At 36.6% G+C, this 21,067-nt stretch overlaps 1 protein-coding gene across 1 annotated transcript; it reads left to right on the top strand.

Annotated features, from left to right (window-relative positions):
• The first annotated feature begins 18,517 nt into the window (after positions 1–18,517).
• LOC129572375 (uncharacterized) lies at positions 18,518–19,300 on the top strand. The gene has a single exon (XM_055452320.1). The coding sequence runs from the start codon at positions 18,518–18,520 to the stop codon at positions 19,298–19,300; it is 783 nt and encodes a 260-aa protein (XP_055308295.1).
• The last annotated feature ends 1,767 nt before the right edge of the window (positions 19,301–21,067 follow it).

Raw genomic sequence — 21,067 nt, 5'->3', positions numbered from 1 at the left:
GAGATTTCATCAAAAAATATTCATGAATTTCAAAAATATAGCAATTTGAATTTGATCTGTTTTAATCTTCATACAAATTTGATCGTTTTTCACACAGTACAAATTCAAAGAGCAAAATGTAATCATTCTAATGTAAAACTATGGTTTTTTTTCTTTTACAGAATTCCAGTACTCATCGTTGGTGATTTCACTGTGATTGAACAATGCAATCATCTCTTAGGAGCACCGATTCCATTTCAAACTGATCAATTCAACTATCAGCCACCGAAAAAGATTGCAATCAATCATAATTTATCATGGGATTTGGATGAAGATTTTGCCGATTTTACTAAAGATTTGAACTTAAACATTCCGAGCACACCGATGAAACATACACCAATTGCAATTGATGATGATACAACAACCAAAAACCCAATGCAATCAAAGAGAAAGGGGTCAATCAATGACAAAAATCCAAAATCCAAGAAAAAGAAATACAAAAGTTATGGAATATACGATGATGACAGTGACTTCGAAAATAATGCAGATGATTTTTACGATTCAAATCCAACAAGTTTGGGAGGTATATATTTCGATTAAAACACAGCACTTTTATTTTCAATTCAATGTCACACTGCCCCTTTTGAGTAAAATACGTTCCTTTTTTGAGTAGATCGACAATTGGTTGCATCATCTTCACAAAACAAGCGAAACAAATCATCAAGTGAAATTCCGAAAAAGAAATATCATGGAAAACGACCAGACAATGGTAAATTTTGATTTTTTTTATTAAATTTTTCTTTTGTATATCAAAAATTGCTTTTAGCTACTTCTCTCTGTACACTTTTGAGTGGATGAAAATTTCAAATGTTGAGTTAATTAAAGTTTTGTGTTGCAATCGGAATTATTTTAGAATCGCCTGATGACAATGAAATTGCATCGACAAAACAGAAATTCTTTACAACAACACGTGTGAAAAGTCAATACAATTTCTCCAATTTCTTTGGTACTGGCGACCCATATGATTTTGCTATCGAATCAGCTAATGAAAAGTCACTTCGGCCAAATCCTTTGTTGATTGAATTTGAATGGCATCCGATTAACAATGGTTTGGAAAACCAGAATAGCACGCATTTCAATTTCAAACGGGCTGATTTTCAGCGCATGAACGAATATTTTGCTGCCGTCAATTTCGATGACTTATTCGCAAACAAATCACTTGCGGAGAAGGTGTCATCCCTTCATGACGTGTTAGCGGAAGCTATTCAGTGTACGGTTCCAACGTATGTCCGCAAGAACAACCAAAAATGCCCATGGAAAAACAAAGAACTTCGGCATCTCAAGAATTTAAGGAAAAAAGCCTGGGATTACTGGAAGCTGACCAATGACAAGCAGCCATTCGAAGAATTGCACGAGGAATTCAGTGCAAAAAATACCGAGCTTTACAATCAATATGTCGACAAAATGAAATCAAACTTGAAAAGTGATCCATCTTCGTTTTGGCAATATGTTAACTCTAAAAAGAGCACTGATAACATACCGAAAACCATGCGATTCGGCGACTCCAAGACATCCAGCGAATCGGAGCAAGCAAATTTATTTGCGGACTTCTTCGGGAGCAATTACTCCACATCTACGACACCAAATAACCAACCGTCACCTCAGTCTGAGAACACCTCTTGTTTCCAGCTTGACCTGGATTTTGTCATGACTGAAATGACGAAGGTCAATGCCAAGAAAGGTGTTGGACCTGACGGTATTCATCCTCTGATTTTGAAGGAGTGTGCTCCAACGCTTGCCAGTCCGTTGACTAAGATCTTCAATGAGTCGCTTTCATCTGGCATTTTTCCCGACGAATGGAAACGATCGAGTGTATCACCCATATTCAAAAAGGGCGCCAGATCGGACATTGAAAACTACAGGTGCATAGCAAAACTACCAACAATCGCTAAATTCTTCGAGCACCTCGTCAACGTAAAATTGCTTGAAACTGTTCGTGATCGTATCTCGCCTAACCAACATGGCTTTATGAAAGGACGATCTACAGCATCAAACCTTACCGAGTTTGTGTACTACGCCCAGAGTGGCTTAAACAATGGAGCTCAAGTTGATGTCCTGTACACGGACTTTACGAAAGCCTTTGACAGAGTCGATCACAGCATTTTGATCCAGAAGTTGAAAACATTCAATCTACCTCAAAACTTGCTGGAATGGCTTAAGTCGTACCTCGAAAATCGCATTCAATTTGTCAAGCATGGAGCAAGTGAATCGGATGATTTTACAGCGTCGTCGGGTGTCCCACAGGGGAGCCACCTTGGTCCAACACTGTTCCTGCTGTTTATCAACGACATCGTGGATCAAATGCCCCCAGACATCATGATATTACTGTTTGCTGATGATATCAAAATAGCCAAAATCATCAAGTCTCAGCAAGATTCGGAGATGCTACAGCAAGCCATCGACAAACTTAAACATTGGTGTGACGTGAATCTGCTGCACCTTAACCTCAAAAAATGTGCAGTGCTATCTATCTACAAGAAACGTCAGCATTTGGAAACAAGCTACACCTATGGCGACCACACCTTCGACAAAGAGACTGAACACAAGGACTTGGGTGTTCTAATTGACAGAAAACTATCATTTGCCAAACACATTGACATGGTCACTTCGAAGGCAACGGCTGCACTTGGCTTTGTCAAGCGCTTTTGCCATGACATCACTGACGTTACCACACTAAAGTCGCTGTATTTTGCATTGGTTCAGTCTCACCTCGATTACTGCGCCATGGTATGGCTTCCATTCCACAAAATCCACAGTGACAAAATCGAATCCGTGCAACGCCAATTCACTATGTACGCTCGTCGAGAATACCCATCCGTGCATAACCAATACTCAATCACACCGTACGAGCAACGATTGTTGGACTTGAACATGATTAGTCTTCGCCGTCGACGTGTCAACGCGTCATTGAGTTTTTTCTACGACATCATCAACGGTAACGCTAACTGTCCAACGGTTAGTGACAAAGTCTCATTTAATGATGGGCGTTCATTGAGACACAGCGAGCAATTCAGGGTCAATGACAAGCACATGAAGCTGGTGCGCGAAGCTCCAATTCCTCAAATGTGCAAAATGGCGAACATGGTGCCGGAACTGTTCACAGCAGCGACCTCAAAGAAGAATTTTGCATCATCGGTTCGCAAAATGACGGACACCACTTTTGGATCGCTTTGCAAACTCAAATGACTACCTGGCCGCCTAGTCAATTTTTCATCCAGGTAACCTCATTTTTTGTATGTGTTCTCTACGAGAACACCTTGATACTGCCCACATTAATTATGAAATTTCGATTTTCATGTTGCCGTTTAACCTGATCCATGATCCCAAGCGGACGAATTCCCAAGGACAAAGCATACTGCCCGGGTGCCATTTGGTTGCTTCCGATTGCAACAAACATGAGCGGGGCTGTCCCAGGTTCCAACCACCCACGTGGAAGTCAACTCATCTCACACGGACCACACAGCAAAATCAATAATTAAAGACTGACGAATTTTTTCCATACATTCTTTTAGTGTATTGAAAGGATGATACTTATCTGTGATGTTTACACTTATTTATTGTAAATTTTTATTTTTTTGATTTTGTGCTTTGTTGTAGCCATCCACGAGTTGGCGAGTTAATATTCTTATCTTTGAAGTCAATTTTGAATTATTTACCATACGTTTCAAATCATGGTCCATGTCAACTCAGTGCACTCTGCAATCAACATGGATCTGCCTTAACCGACGTAAAACTTCTCATCAATTTATCTGTCTGATAAATTGAGTGACGACTTTTGCAGTCTCAAAGTCTTAAATTTAACGCGTAACAATTAACGCTTCACATAGCCTTTGTCCCTTTGGAAACGTTTACCAAAGGTTATCCTGGACCGTTTACTATAGACTAATATCAAGCATTTCCATCTTGGTTGTATGACTGTTTTAGTTTTCATGTTCCTACTATTGTGAATATCGCATGATGTACGAAAAGAGCCAGGTTTTTAACGAGGCGAGAACTGATAGTTGTCGAAACCTATTGCTACTAATTGTTTATTATTTTAAATATGTAACAGTCTTGCACTCTTTTCCGGCCAAACCTCAATCAAAACCCACATTATATTCAGCCAGAGCTTGGCGGTGTTTAATAAAAATAAAAAATAAAAAAATAAAAATAAATAGTGGAATAAGACATCCACTCGAAGAGATTCCATTCATTTCACCGAATTTCAACAGCGACGAAAAAAACAACAAAATACAGGAAGCAAATAAAACAATAAAGAAATACCAAGATATTGTGCGCAAAATCAAACAAGAAAAGGAAGAAAATATCATGGATTTAACGAATGACCAAGAAGAAGAGAAAGAAGAAGAAAAAGTGGATTATCCAACTGAACCCAACGAGGCTAACGAAGAAAACGAATGCACAAAAGAATACACTGGTGAGTAAACCAGAGAGCAATTTTTTTTTACACAGCACTTTATGTATAACTCAAAAAAAAACGTTCATGTATTCACAGTTGAAGAAACATCCACTACACCGAATATGACACCATCAGAAAATTCCTTCGAATCGGAACAAAGCGAAAACGAATCTGATGATTTTGAATCGGAACAAAGCGAAAACGAAGCTGATGATTTCAGCGAGTACATTACTGATGAAGATGACAATGATGATGAAAGGGATGAAAGCGATGATTCAAACAAAGAAAATGACAATTGGAAACAACAGTGCAATGGTATAGAAACATTTTTTTTTAAACACAGAACTCAACTAAAAAAAACGTTCATGTATTTACAGTTGAAGAAACATCCGCTTCATCAAATCTCACACCATCAACAAGCATGTCTAAGCCTGCACTTGCGCAGGCGTCGCCAAAGGAACAACAGACAAAGAGAGAACAGAGCGTCGCCAAGAGCAAAAAAAAGGCGCTTGAAAACGAACAACTTAGAAGTTCATTGTTGGGATGGTTGAACAAAAGCGAAAAAAACACACAGAGCATGAACTCCTTGTCAAACAGAACGAAATCATATCAACATATTTCAAGACCAAGAACAGCTGAAGCAGTCTACGATTACGTTGAAATCATAAACAGTGATATTATACCAAGTTAGTATCAATTTAAATTTATGTTTAAAACACAGAACTTTTTTTTATTCAATACGGCCAAACAATGGTTAATTTTTTATTTTTTTTTATTGAATTTTTCTTTTGAATATCACAAATTATTTTTAGCTACTTCTCTGAAATATTAAGTTAATAAAAGTTCAGTGTTGTAATCGAAATTGTTTTAGAAATGCCAGAATATTTCATCCAAACTTTTTTCTTTTTCCCAAAAAGATGAAGAACATTATGTCACTGTAATCCAAATTGAACAAAAAACAAGTAACAAACCAGGATGGGAAATCTTCACAAAGCTCGTTCAACACTATGAAACATCTAAAATTGAGGAAAGCGTATACAGTATCTTGGAAATTGTCGACAACGACCACAACAACTGCAAAGACAACCTATTTCATGCAAATATTAAACTATATCATGGTCAACCTATTGCAAATGAAAAATTAAATAATAATTATCCATTAATATCCTTGATGGGAAATCCAAACATCAATATGGCGTTAGCATCCCGACCATATAGTCACATACATGTAGCACTGGATGATAGAGATGATACCAGGTTTGAAAGCAATACACCATTGTACTCATATTTACGATTGGCATTGAGAAAGAAAAAGAAAATAGTAATCCTATGCGCATATTTGACATTTCCATCGGCAATTTTTGAACAAGCTCTGATAAATGCATACCCAACAAAGTTCAATCGAAGTCAATATTCTCCGATATCTCGTTCTAAACGCCAAATGCTAAGACGTCTGAATATTATCGATCTTAACAACCGGTTGCAGTGCGCCGCATTAGCCAAACTTATATATGACAACGGTACAAATGTCATTAATCGAATCACCAAAGATGCAGTGTATGGCAATCAGTATTCATGTAAACTATGCCCTCTAATCGCAGATAAGCCCAGTAAGCATCAATGAGTTTTAATTTTTTAATTATACATTTCCATTTAAAAAATTTCGATTATAACACAGTACTTTTATTTTAAATTCAATGTCACTGCCACTTTTGAGCAAGACACATTTTATATCATTGCCACTTGTGAATTTGTGTGAGTAAATATTAAAGTACTGAGTTATAATCAAAATTGTATTGCCTTCAAAGTTTAGATTTGTTTCTATTCAAGTGACCGCCATCAATGAATTTCATAAAAATATTCAATTTTTTTTTTTACAGCAATGACCAATCATCAGAAAACAGTACAAAATCAAAAAAAAACTAAATGATCCAATAGAAGTAGTCGCATCAAAAACGGATACAGTGCGCCCCCGGAAATCTTAAGTAGCAGAAATCTTAATCTCTCGGAAAACTTAAGTGAATTTCGGCTCCCATTGACTACTCTGAAATCTTAAGTTTTTCTTAAGATTTCTGAGAGAATACTGTATTTCAAGTAAAATCATTTATTTTTTTCCAATTATTCATTTTTTCGAACAATAACATAACTATATCGAAATGAACAGACAACATAAAATTGTTTTCACAAATATATACAATGTTGGAATTAATCAGCCAACCGATTTACAGCTATTTCTTTGCCTGAACAAACGATGCGTTAACGCTTCAGACGGTTTACAGCATGAATAAATCACAGTAGCCTTTGTTTTAACGTGTATGCACACGTAAATGACTCCGTTTGCTGTTTTGGTTGACTTTACAGCTGTATTCTCAGTTTGTTGTTCTAGCGAATTTTTAATCCAAACAAATAATGTGACGACTCTGAATCTAACCGTTCACAAATTCGGAGAATAGTTTTTTTCATTGCATAAGCCATAATGTTAAGCTTGAATACAGTTTGATTGATAATAAATGTGGGTAAGTGATGTATATTTTCGATGTTTCCTTTGAATTTAGTGCATTATTATCGAAAAAAAATTCTCTCTGAAATCTTAAGATTTCAGAAAACTTAAGTAACCGAAAAACAAACTATTTAAGATTTCCGGGGGCGCACTGTATAATGTTATGTCACATTTGTTCAAAACAATACCAAACTAAATGCAGCGTACATTTCAAGAGAAATCATCAAAACGTATATAATTACACAACAAAGAAGCAAGCAATTCAAGATGGAAAATGTACACTCTTGAAGACAGTTTGGAAAACAGGACCAAAAAAACAAATATATAATGAAACAACATGTTTAATATGCAATTTAAAATTAGCATATATAAGTGTTAAGACCCATTTTCGCTCGAAGCGCAAGCAAATTAGCTTTAAAACAAGCAAAGGTTTGATTGATAAGAATTTAATTGATGTAAGCAAAACAACTGATACCTGTAACATTTGTGGTTTTAAAACTATGCACATGGGTAATCATTTGACTAAACATCATAATATAAAGTAGCGTTGATCGAAAAAATGTAAAAAACGCATCTGATTTATGAATTTGTTCCGCTATTAATTTCGATAACAACACAGTACTTTTATTTTAAAAAATTCAATGTCATTGCCTCTTTTGAGCTAAACTCATTTTATATGAATGCCACTTATGAGTTTATTTGAGTGTAAGGAAAAGTTCCCCCCCGAATCCAGTAGGATCATATTTACGGTACAAATTTCATTAACACTATGACTGTTCTTCGTATTTGCAACATATTACTGTTCTTGGGGGACTCCAGGGCCCCCAAGATATTTCATATGAAATCTGGACTGTGATAAGAGATAACAAATTAGTGTCTGAAGCAAAGTTGTAATACTCAAAGTTTGCTATAATTTTGGTGCAACAAATATTGCTTATCTTTTATCAGTTCCGCGAAAAACGCGAAAAAACGCGAAAATCTCAAAATTTTCCCATATCGTTTTAGTGAAGCTGATAAGAAGTTAGAGACTTACCTCTTCGACAGAAATGTAGAGCAGGTCGAATACTACAACTTTGCCACAGACACCAAGTCGTTATCTCTTATCAGTTATGCGAAAAAATGATAAGGAAAAATTCGCGGTTTTCGCGGTTTCCGCGTAACTGATAAGAGATAACGACTTGATGTCTATGACGAAGTTGTAGTACTCAAGCTGCTCTACAACTTTGCCGAAAACCATCTTGTTATCTCTTATCAGTTTCGCGGAATACGCGAGAAACCGCTGAAAACCGCGAAAAAAAACGCGTTTTTTCTTATCATTTTTCACGGAACTGATAAGAGATAACGAGATGGTGTCTATGGCAAAGTTGTAGCTCTGGTCGAGTACTATGATTTGCCACAGACCCCAAGTCGTTATCTCGTATCAGTTACGCGAAAAAATGATAAGAAAACATTCGCGTTTTTCACGGTTTTCTGCGGTTTCTCGCATATTCCGCGAAACTGATAAGAGATAACGAGATGGTGTCTATACCAAAGTTGTAAAGCAGCTTAAGTGCTACAACTTCGCTACAGACCCCAAGTCGTTATCTCTTATCAGTTACGCGAAATGCCGCGATAACCGTGAAAAACGCGATTTTTTTCTTATCATTTTTTCGCGTAACTGATAAGAGATAACGACTCAGTGTCATAGTAAAGTTGTAGTACTCGACCAGAGCTACAACTTTGCCATAGACACCATCTCATTATCTCTTATCAGTTCCTTGAAAAGTGAGAAACTATGAATTCGCGTTTTTCACGTTTTCGCGGCTTTTCGCGTAACTGATAAGAGATAACGACTTGATGTCTACGGCGAAGTTGTAGAGCAGCTTGAGTACTACAACTTTGTCATAGACACCAAGTCGATATCTCTTATCATAGTCCAGCTATAATATAAAATAGCCATGGGGCCCTGTGGTCCCCCAAGAACAACAGCGTAACATGTTTTGCGGCAGGCTGTATTTTACACATACTCACACATATGCATATGTTTTTTTTTTCATTCGTGTAGAGAAATGTTCAATCTATACAATGAGACTAAACTCCGGTTGGTTTATACACTGTTTAGTACTTTTATTCAACTTTAAAGTTCGCTGGGGGCCCTGGGTGCCCCAAGAACAATCATAGTGTTAATCGAATATGGAAAATGTACACTCAAGATGGAATATCAAGATGTTCAATACATAACACTTTGTTATTCAAACTATCATAACTATTACTATTTACTCTCTAATTTTTTGTTCATCGATTGGAATTTGGCACAAGGTGCATAAGACGAGAGAAAGAAGAAAGCCAGCCAACCAACCCGTAGCGAAGAGATTACACCGCATGTGGAAGAGAGACGAAAATACCGATGAAGGAACAGCAACAAAGTGCTGATCAACTGAGAATTGAAGGAACAGCAACAAAGTGCTGATCAGCTGAGAATCGAACGCAATTAATTAAGAAAACAATATGATGTTTACCAAGTAAGAGATAATTTATGATTATTCGTTAGGTCGCCATGGCATTAGGGACCCAGTGTTTGTAATTTGATATCGTGAATTATACCAAAGGAATGGCATGAAAATGTGCAAATCGTAGTCACCCGTTTTTTCGTTGTTATTTGTTTTTTTTGTTGCATCGTCCGTTCGTAAGAAAGAATTTCAGTTTGCCAGAAAGGAAGAAAGAGGTAATTTTGTTGTTCGTCGTTCATTTGCCTTTATATTTTTTTTTCTGCGCGACAAATGGTGCTGTGTCTTTGTTGATCGTAAACGGTGACCGGGAGCCCAACGAGGATTCGCGTTCACGTTGCAAATTCCGTTCTAAGCCGTATTTAAAATGTCCGTTGCGAAGTGGTGAGTCCATTTCGGTGCGATAATTATCGGATGTGGTGCGCAAAAGGGAATGTGCTCGTCGATCGACCGGAATATTCTTTGAGTAATGAACGGGCGAATGATAACGTTGATATCCATTGCGTCATACATCATAAGTGCTGGCACTGATCGGATTGCTGCTACCGAAACCATTTTCATCCATTTTACTCAAATCACGTTGGCTACGGCTGATCAAATTCACGATGGACGGACTGCGCAATGCTGATTTTTCCTCATTCAAATGCGGATTCGATCGATAGTGATGGCTAATGTTGCGTTTCAATTTTTCCATGTAAATCGGACTAGGATTATTTGTGCCATTCAAACCGTGCACATTGAAACTCTTGCTTCAGTTGATTGATTTGTATGTGCGAGCCGGTTTTGCTGGTCCTTGTGACGACGACTGTGCCGTCGATGGTCGTACATTATTCACAATGGCAATGTTAATTGCCGACGAATGCATCGGCTTATGTTCCAATTTACGTGGCAACGTCTGTGCACTGCGATAATCATAGTCCAAATGTGATGGAGATGTCTGCAATCGATTGGTGCTCTTACTGAGCCGACCTAACGTATTCGACGACTGGTGTCTATATTTAAGGGGAAAAAAACAACACGAAATCAGTAAACAGACTAATTTATAAACACGAAATAAAAATGCAGTATTTTTTTTGTTTCTTTTCACAAATTACAACAACAATAATGACAAAATGAATGAAATTGATGTAAAACAATTTCGTGTTGAAAATGTGTCTGCAGGGCAGAGACAGAATCGATAAGGATTAAATTGCATCAATTCGCGTTGCTCGAAAAACGATTTTAACCACATTGTGATTTGTTTTATTTGCTTTATGTATATATATCTCTCGCTCACTGTCTCACTGTCTCTAGCCCAAGCGCTCCTTTTGAATACTATCTGGAAAACGTTTCGCACAGTCCAAGCAATAAACATTCATCACTTGACGAACAACGACAACTGAATGACTGTTTAAATGGGGTAATTGGCAGAGAATAGGTCTTAGTCTGAGCCTCCGTGTCTCAATCAGACGATCAAACGTAATTCTTCCATCCAATTCAAAACAATCAATACAACGATAAAATCTCAATTTGGTTAAGACTCGATGGGTTTTTTCTTCTTCTTTCTTCTGGTGATGCTGCTGCTCTGCTCTGTTTCGTTTCATGTTTTCGCTTTCGTTCTGTGAAATAGGCGCGCGATGACAGTGCTGCTCTGTCTGTCGCTTTCAGAAGAGGTCGCGTTTTGTTCATCGCGAAGATAAAGTAGCAACCACAAATAACAAATCAATTAAGAATTCCATGGTAAAATTGGCATCTATACGAGCGATAGAATAGGAGAAAAAGACAGAGAAGCACGATACAACTTGAATACACATGGGACAAACGAGTGAACAACATGAATGAATGAAATAGATAAATCGACGAATAAAACACTACTTCTGATGGACCTTTACAATTTTATAAATAATTTCCGTTTTTTTTCTTTGATTCTCTTGTTATGGCCGTGCGGCTGCCAACTTATTTATTTACATGTGGTGTGTGCTGCTTTTTTTCTTGTTGTTTCGTCTGTTTCGGCGTGTGTCGTGCAAGCACACAAATATCACACGACCAGTGTATTTCTGGTTGAAATTGTTGCACACGACACACCAAATCGGGCAATATCAAGGTGAAGAGAGACAAAAAAAAAGCGGGACAATAACAAAAACAATAACAAAACGGAACAACAAATGAAACGAAATATACAGAATAAGGAGAAAAAAAATCGTTTCCACCGAACGAGTCGAAAAACAAGCGTGTAATTTTAAGCGTGTAAAGGTAAGTAGGCGTTCATTGTATCGTCTCTACTGTGATCTGAACCACAATCGACTTAAGAATATGTCTAGTTTTAGCCCGTTTTGACATTACGAGAAATAAAAACAGAGAAAAAAAAATGCAAAATGAAAAAAAAAACGATCACCGTTTTTTTCTCTCTTCATTCCATTGGCTTTATTGATTGTAAGTACATGACTTTGGCAACAGCAATCCAAGCAGAAGGAGAGACTTTTTTGATTTAGTTTTATGTATATGCATCGATGCATTTTCTACTCTAGTTAAAAATGTTGTGCCGCCAAAGGAAATGCACCTCTTGTATGTGCTGCTCTCTTAGACCCAGCTATAGCGTATTGGTTAGCGTGCTAGCGTTATAAGCGTGGGGACACGGGTTCGAATCGCATAGTAGTCGAAAATCTTTTCTCTTCAAAATATCATTGGTTTTATCAATGGGATTATGAATTGAAGGAGTAAGACCGGCGTGGAGGCCTGTGGAGTGCTCCGGGAGGCACTTTAAGCCGTGGGATCCCGTGCAATATATACAGAAGATGAGTACAGGTATTGCACGTAAGATGGAGCGCCTAAAACGCTAGGTTGTTGTCTTCGATACATGTATTGATTGCAATTACCGCTAAAGGTTGTTGCCTGATATTGGTGAATACATCGGTATATCAATGTCAGAGCATGTCTCTTCATCGAAAACTCAATTACAAAAATGAGATGCGTAGTTTGGATTGGCTCATTAGAAGTGAATAACTTGAGTAAACAGAAAATCTAATGGAATACAGAGACGGGCCAAAAAAATGGAAGTGATGGAGGTCTTCGTATATCGGACCACATGCGACCTGAGAGCCCTCTCTTGACCAATATAGAAAGTACGGGCACAAAATAGTATTCACAGCGGGCGCCTCGCAATAGACTGATTACAGCCTGAGCGACGAGTCTCTGACCCCCGCATATATCCAATAATCCAATAATCCAATGTGCTGCTCTCTCTCTCTCTCCCTTGTACAAGCACACAAATTAAGTTATACTATTGACTATTCAACAGTTGTGCAACTATGCCAATGAAAATTTGCACGCATTTCGTGCAAATTGTAGTAAATATGTGTGCCGAAAGCAATTTTGGACGCTTAATTAAGTAATTTTGTTGTTTTTTTTCTGTTCGTCTTAGATCAAGAGTGCGAAACATCATTGATTCACCTGTATTCACTAGATCTTAAATGGTATTACACTTCATTCTGGACGGATTTGCAAAATTCCATTGCCATAAAAGAAAACATCTTCATAAGAATAACGATGTAGAGTTCAATTATCGCGTGATACAACGCGCGTGTTAGTACAGCCGCATAAATTAATGAATTATTATAGTCCCATTCAACGATGTCATTGAGGTATACATAGACACGAGGTCTTCCCACACACGCGTCCAAATCCAAATCCAACCAACATTTTCAATTTATGAATTGGACTTTTTGTTGTTGTTGCTGTTGTTATTGTTCGACCATTTCTCGCTATATGTTCATTTAATTTGTTTGATTTCAAAATGTTGCAGAATCCAGCCGATCTTCGATCGTGTAGATTTTAAATAGCCTTTTTGCAATCCAATTATCGTTTTTGTTTTGTTCTTCGATATTGAAATCATTCGTTAAGCTATAATAAAAATTGCTTGGTCCAACTTTTGCTGATATAGTGAGAGACGATTTCTTTGGTGAATTCTTTCAAATTTGCATGCTAAACAACAGACTCAACTCAAAAATTGCTTAACATGAACATCGTATTCCATATTCATAATTCAAATCATACTTATATACATAACAAACATACATAACAAACTTTTAGGTACATGTCATCAGCACCGCCCGGAAATAGCGCTGGTAAACCATAACATGTAAAAAATGGTGCTCGAATAGTGCTGTCGATTGCAATTGGTCGATTGCAATTGGTTCGGAGACGCTAGCACTATTCGTTCAAAGTTGAAAAATCGATTTTTCGGTACTTTTGTATGGGAGGTATGTGAAATTTTAATTTTTTCTACACAAATATACGTCGGAAAATAGTGCTGGAATAGTGCTGGCGAATGGCGTTTCCAGATTGTAAAAATGTTGACTGGTGGTCGAGCACTATTCGTCGAAAGTTGAAAAAAATCGATTTTTCGTTACATTTCCATGGCAAGTGTCCGAAATCGATTTTTTCGTATGATTACTGGCTCTATGACTCCTGTTCGGAAAAGTGGAACAGTACACTCAAACCATTCTCCGTACAAATTTTGAGTTTTTCACTCCAAATAGGAGCAATACACAATACGCTCCGTGTCTAATGAAAATTGGCGCCTAATTTGAAAATTAGACACGATGTAAGGGAGCTGGTGTCTAATTTGACAAAAACTTGAGTCAATATGGAAAAAAACATTTGTTGCGAAAAACTCAACATGTGTTGGAATTCGACACTTTCAAACATTTTGACACGTAAAAATCAACTCAGTTTTCTCTGTGAACCTGCAAATGTTTTTTAATCAGCTTTTAAGGGGAATATATACTGATACCATTTTGGATTCCATTTTTCTGGTCTTTGGACTGCGCTTTTTATGTCTTGTCACAACGAAGGTTGGAAGATAATCATAGGTTATGTTCCCCAACGATAATGACATGAAGAATTTAAACGATATACATCGCATACACTCACACAATGGTGACAGCTACGGCTATACACACCGATACACATTGTTTCGAATATTTGAATTTCGCAACAAGACACTGTTTTCTGTTTTGAAAGTTCTCGTTCAACAAATTTAACGAATCCTTTATTTTTTCTTGATTTGATAATTTTTTACAAGCCTTTTCAAGCGATTTTCAACTGAATTTCAAGAAAAGTGATATTTTACAGTGTGAAAAAGTGAATGGTGAAATTTCCTCTGAAATTTCCTTAGAACCGTACATTTTCAATGCACTGGATATAAAGAAGGTTGAACATTCATGAAATTTTCAACTTGAGTTTTTGCAATTCGACAAGATGAATTTGCAGGGTAAGTTTTTTGAATTTGAATTTTCTATATAAGATCTGAGAACACCGGACTGGATATTTTGTGCACTTTTGCCATTCACGGTCAACAAATGACTCATGTTTCTTTTGATTTGTTTTCTTTTTGTAAGAACTCCTTTTCTTTTCTCTCTTTTGACTCTGTTGAAAACTCTTTCTCTTTTATTTTCTCCCAATTGCATATGTCTGCGCACTGACGAGCCTTTAGAGGCGAAACATATGCATTTTTTCTTGATTTGACCTCAACGGTCTTTTAATTGGCAATTCACTGGTGATTCGCTTGGGCCCTATAGCACAACAATTTTATTTTTATTTTATTTATATTTATTTTTATTTTTATTTTTATTTTTATTTATTTTTATTTATAAGTGCATACGAATATTACTTTGCTAAATCGGTGATTCATAATGTTCCGTGGGCACCAAATTTTATTTGCCTAACCTGTAAAAATTCATTGGATCGTTGGTGGGCAAAGCAAACACATTCACTTCCATTTGCTGTTCCAATGGTGTGGACCGATCCTGGCTTACATCAACAACAAAACTGTTACATTTGTGCCAACAATATACTGAGTGTCAATCGGATTATTGGATTATTGGAAAAATGCAGGGAGTCAAAGACTCGTCGCTCAGGCTGAATTCAGTCTATTGCGAGACGCCCGCTAGTAACATCTTTGAAATCGATGTACTTTTTGTAATCAATCCGATCCGTTCGAGTCGAAATTATGAAATATCAAAAATTTGTTTAAAGCAATGGTGTTGTTTACACGCTTCGTGGTAATATTTTACGATCTTGTGTATGTCGAGTGCATTTCGCGGCAGTATCACAACGTTTCCAAAGGTCCTGCTACGTACTTCACTGAGCCTTTCACATTCACAGATAATATGCGTTTTCGTTTCCGTTCCCCTTCCACAGAGTCTGCAGTCAGGGTCGTCACGAAAATCCATTTTTCTGAGGTGATAATAGGTTTTAGCGTGGCCTGTGGTAAGGCCTACCGCTATTCTTGTATCTTGCTTTGTTAAACACGTTAATTGTTTGGTCACTTTTTCATGTGGGTGTAAAACGAAAGCCTTCGTTTGCTCACATCTAAAGTTTCCTTGCCAGTTAAGTTTCTGCCGTTGATTGAGCCATGTTGAGGCCTCTTTCTTTACCAGTGAGTAGCTCACCGAAAGGAATGGCTCCGGCCCAATCGCACGAATGTCAGCTGCTTTTTTGGCTGACTCGTCGGCTATATCATTTCCACGAATGTTAGAGTGGGAACGAATCCAGATCACTCGAACTGTGTTGTTCAAAGTAATCTGTCGTAAAATTGATCTACATTCCAAAGCAATGCCATAGTCAACCGTACAGTTCTTTATCGCCTTTATAGCCGCAAGGCTGTCCGTGAATACCGCTATATTTCCCTGGATGTTTTTTTCAATTATGCGTTTCCCACAATAAGTGATTGCATAAATTTCTAATTGTTTGACAGTTGGTGTGGTTCCCATCGACACAGAAATCGAGACCTCTGCATTCTGATCGTATATGCCTATACTTCCTCCAGTATTTTTCACAGATGCATCTGTGAAGAAGGCTGCATCGGCCCACTCGAACTCTCTCCAGAAGTCGTTTAGGTTCTCGGTGACAATGGTTTTCACATCATTGTCAAATTCATAAACTGTTTTTTCTAGCTTGTCACAAGGTGCTTCAAAAATGCTATCGATGTTGTATAGATTTTCGATTGCACTGTTATGGGTAGTTCTAGAATACGGATTAATTTTTATTAATGATCTTAGCCTGTAGGCCGTTTTCATGGCCTCGGCTTCGATATAGTCTTCCAGTTTTGGTAAATTGAGTAACGCGTCTAGCGCTGCTTATGGAGTGGTGCTCATTGCACCAGTCATACACATGCATGCGACGCCAGACAAAATACTGGTAGAGCAGAAATCGCGCGGCGCGGGATAAAGTTCTCTCTCTCTCCTTTCCAACACATTTAATAGAATTTATATTAAATAAACATATAACATATAAACATTTTTAACAATGGATATTTATTCCAACGACCACTTTCAATTGCTCAACTATTAATCCATTTAAGTTAGAAAACCAGTTATGCTTTCTCATTTTCAAATTATATTATGTTAGAAATAAAAAAAACAAGAAAGAAAAAAAGATAAAACCTTATTCGGGTCGTATTTTCTCTCGCGTACTCGAAGAAACGACCAAAAAAGATAAGACCAGAGAACTTCTTCTTGAGAACATAGTATATTAAATTTTTTGTTTGCTTTTCAGCAAATTATTTAATGCGCACTACATGAAATGGTTGTTTACTTATACAAATATGTTTTTTAAGTTAATTCCCCTATGACAATAATTTTTCACTCAGTTCTCCTAAAAATGAACTGAAAGTTCATTTTTCTCTAATGATCCAATTATATTAAATAACAAAATTGATACATTTTATGGACTGAAGTATAATTCTAAAATTGGCCTCAAAACGTTAAATTAACGAGAACAATAGCTTTACACTTCATGTAGTGCTAAAAAGAAGATAGATAGAGAGATAGAATGAAAAAGAGAGAGAGAGAGATCACAGAATCGAAACAAGCACGTAATTTTATGTCTGTAAGTAAGGGCAGACGAACGAAATGATTAAACTATGGTATTGTATAACTCTTACCCTTGATAAAAAAATCCATTTTTTTTAACCGATAGTGAAAAAACGTAAAAATTCGAGTGAAATATGGAGAATTTGTGTCAAAAAAAAAATTTTTATGTACAAAACGGAAACAACAACCTGTACGCTCAGTACAAATATTTGGTCTTAATGTCAAATCTCTGAATCTGAACGCGCTCCATGAAACATCACGCCTGCGTTTTGCGCTTTGATCGGATTCAGTGGAGACGGTCTACTCTTTGTGAAAGATGCGATATGTAATATTTCTTATTTTTTGAAAAAACCAATGAATTTAATTAAAATCATGTTTTGTTATGATTTATTTTTGTTATAAATTATTATTGTTTATCAATATTTCACACAATTATGAATGATAATAAAAAAATCTGTGACAAAGCGGTCGTCAATTCTAAATCACATTGAATATAAATTGAATAGCTTAAACTGAAATGTTGACGTGCTTTTTTCTCCATCGGCCGCTCGCTTTGTAGTGAAATCCATTAAGATTTTCATAATTTCAGATATGAAAAATAAATTCGGAGCGATGGTCGTTGAATGTATTCAAATAAAGCGCAATGAAAATTGTAATTCAAAAAATAAACAAACCAAAAATGAAATACATCCTCTGAAAATGGTCTTGTGTATTTTTATTTGTAAAGGATAATTAGTTCTTAGTTTTCAGTCGAACATGCTCTGTTTACGCATACTGCATTGCACTGTATGTTTGTTTACATTCAGGAGAGTTCAAATGAGTTCATATCTTTACGACACAAGCCAGCTACTTTGACCACTTGTTAAAACGACTATTTTCGTCAATTTCTTGCTATTACTTGCACTTTAACCATTGCTAATATCAGACGGGGAAAATATTCTAATTTTAAAAGATTGTTTCAAACGGTGTAATATTTTAGAAAATGAATGGTAAGATTTTTTATAAAAACTGTGCCAGATTTTCAGATTGAATGTTGTATTGTGCAATAAAAATAATTTTCATCGTTTTGAATCAACTGAAATTTGTGATAAAGCTGTCATTTGTGTTAATTCATTTTGTCTGCGTTTTTGTTTCAATCTTAGCCATTTCTTTGTCACTAAAGAGGTGTACAGGGAGTAGAAATCGATGTTCATATGGATTGTGTGAAGAAAATATACATCTACAGATTCTCAGTCGAAACATGAGGCTAAAGATCCTGAAAAAACATCGAATTTTCGTACCAGCTTCATCTCACTTCTGTGCGCAACACAAAGATGCCTCATGGAACGATTATCAGACACCGATGTATAATTACTCGAAAGATCAAGTTGAAGAAATGGTCGATTTGCTATTAAATGATGAAAATCTACCAGAAATTCGAGCAACGTCTGATGACGAAATGCGCACCTGCACCGGATTGAGTCATGCTCAATTTGATATTCTGTTGTCTGAACTTCCAACTTTAACAGCAACATACAAAAGCAAGGATATTGCCAAAGTTGTTCTAATGGCATTTTTGAAGCGAATGAGAACCGGTCATACGTATGATCAAATAAGATACAGCCTTGACCTCAGCTATAAAACAGTAAAAAAGTATATCAACGCAGCACGTGCATCATTGCTATCTGATTTTGTGCCAAAACACCTGGGATTTGGAACATTTAGCCGAGAGTTTTTAATTGCAAATACCACCGAAATGGCAAAGCGATTATACACATCTCAGGATGACACTTTGGTGACAATTTGGGATGGAACGTATATATATTGCAATAAAAGTCAAAACCATGAATTGCAACGACGCACCTACAGCGGACAGAAGTGTCGAAATTTAGTTAAGCCGATGGTTTGTGTTTCATCCAATGGGTTATACATTGACATTTTTGGTCCCTTTGAAGCCACACAAAATGATGCATCAATCATGAAATTTGTGTTTGATAAACATGCTGACCCAATTATGAACAAGTCTAAGCCTGGAGACGTTTAATTGCTCGACCGAGGATTTCGTGATAATATAGCTATGCTTACACAACTCGGTTTTGTTGTTAAAATGCCAGAATTTGTGCATAAGGATGATGAAACCGGCCAACTTACGACTATGAAAGGTAATTCGTCGCGTTTAGTCACAGCAAATCGATTCAGTATTGAAGCGAGAAACGGGAACATAAAAACCATATGGCATGTATTTGACACTCGTTGGTGTGCATACGATCTCACGCATTTCATGGATGACTATCGAATCGGAGCGGCTCTCATCAACAAGTTTTTCAATAAAATTCATCCTAACAAAAACGATGCTGCTGAAATGGCTGATAGAATGCTGAACCGAGTGAATGTTCCAAATGAATTGCAAGCTATCATATCAAGCAATCAATTTCAACGCGAAATAAAAGAGTTTATTGTTGGCATATTGGATAATTTGGAATTTCCGAGAATGACTGAAGACGAACTGAAGAGAATTTCTCTGGGAAATTATCAAATTAAATTGATGTCATCGTATTGTGTTGAACACATGAAAAATTCAGACGATCAATTTTCATTTTATGTATGGAACAAAGATAAACATTCAATTTTCTTCCGCGATATTATCGCAAGAAACGGCATTGTCAATCCGATTTTAATTTTGGTTGACCTACATTCTCGTTTTCGCAATAGAAAACAATACCGAGTGTATGTTTTGGCTGACGCAGCTATCAATGGCTCTGAAGCTATCCATGGATATACTTGTGAATGCCGACATGGACTACGAACCGTTGGATGCTGTGGTCATATAATGGCCGTGATTGGATATTTGGGATTCTTTCAACATAATATTGAATCATTAAAAGAAGTATCAGCATTTTTGAATGATTTGTTCGAAGAATAATTGCTAAAAAAATGTTATAATTTGTCAAGAGTAATTTCAGAAACTGTAATACAATCATTTGTCAAAGATATTTGTTTAAATAAAATTCAAAAATAGAGGCAAATTCCTTTGGTGTTGACAGATATGCTTTAATATTTAAAGTGGTGTTGTTGTTGAATTGTCACAAATATATGCATTCAGAATACGTCATTCGCACTGTAAACATTGAAATCTTCCACCAAAGTTGTTGTCCAACAAAACGAAACAAAACAAGCACCGAAATGAGTGAAGATAAACGTCGAGGTAAGAAATGTGGATTAGAAAGATGAACATTATTTTTGTATTGAAGCATCATTAAAAAATTATTCATATTTGTTTATCAGTGACTCGTCAACTCACAAAAGATGCAGAAAATGCTTTATTCTACGATGAAGCATACCGCTTGCCGGAATGTTCCGTGCATTTGCGCATTCTAACACCGCAGCAAATCGCTAATTTATGTCGTCCGAATCGTCCAAGCAGAACGCGCCCGCGCGTCATACAAGTGTCGAATGAAGTCAATGTTCAATCAATTGACCATGAAAGTGTGTATTTGAAATTGAATAATTAATTTCAAAATTTCATATACTGTGAATCAAAAGAAATTATGTTTTGAATTCATTCGTTCTAGCGCATTTGCACGTACAACGGATCGCAAAGGAACATGACTATAGTGCGCCGCCGCAGTGAACGCGTTACGTGTCATTCCGAGAAATCGATGAAAAAAATACAGTTATTTCGTTAAAAACTTGAAATAATAAATAAAAATCTACATTTCAAAATTTAAATTTGAATTCTAATGTTCGTTGTTTCAATTTCATACCATGAGATTTTCAAGCTCACAAAAGCTAGTCATAGTAGCCTTGCAAT

Source organism: Sitodiplosis mosellana, unplaced genomic scaffold (genome assembly GCF_009176505.1).
Source record: "Sitodiplosis mosellana isolate CC-2019 unplaced genomic scaffold, AAFC_SMos_1.0 Smas_scaffold_4851, whole genome shotgun sequence".
Lineage (NCBI taxonomy): Eukaryota > Metazoa > Arthropoda > Insecta > Diptera > Cecidomyiidae > Sitodiplosis > Sitodiplosis mosellana.
Note: the sequence above shows the minus strand (reverse complement) of the source record. Positions and strands in the feature narration are given on the sequence as shown.

Excerpts from the sequence above, each read along its gene's own strand:
- LOC129572375 (XM_055452320.1), top strand. The coding sequence starts at position 18,518 with ATGAGGCTAAAGATCCTGAAAAAACATCGAATTTTCGTACCAGCTTCA.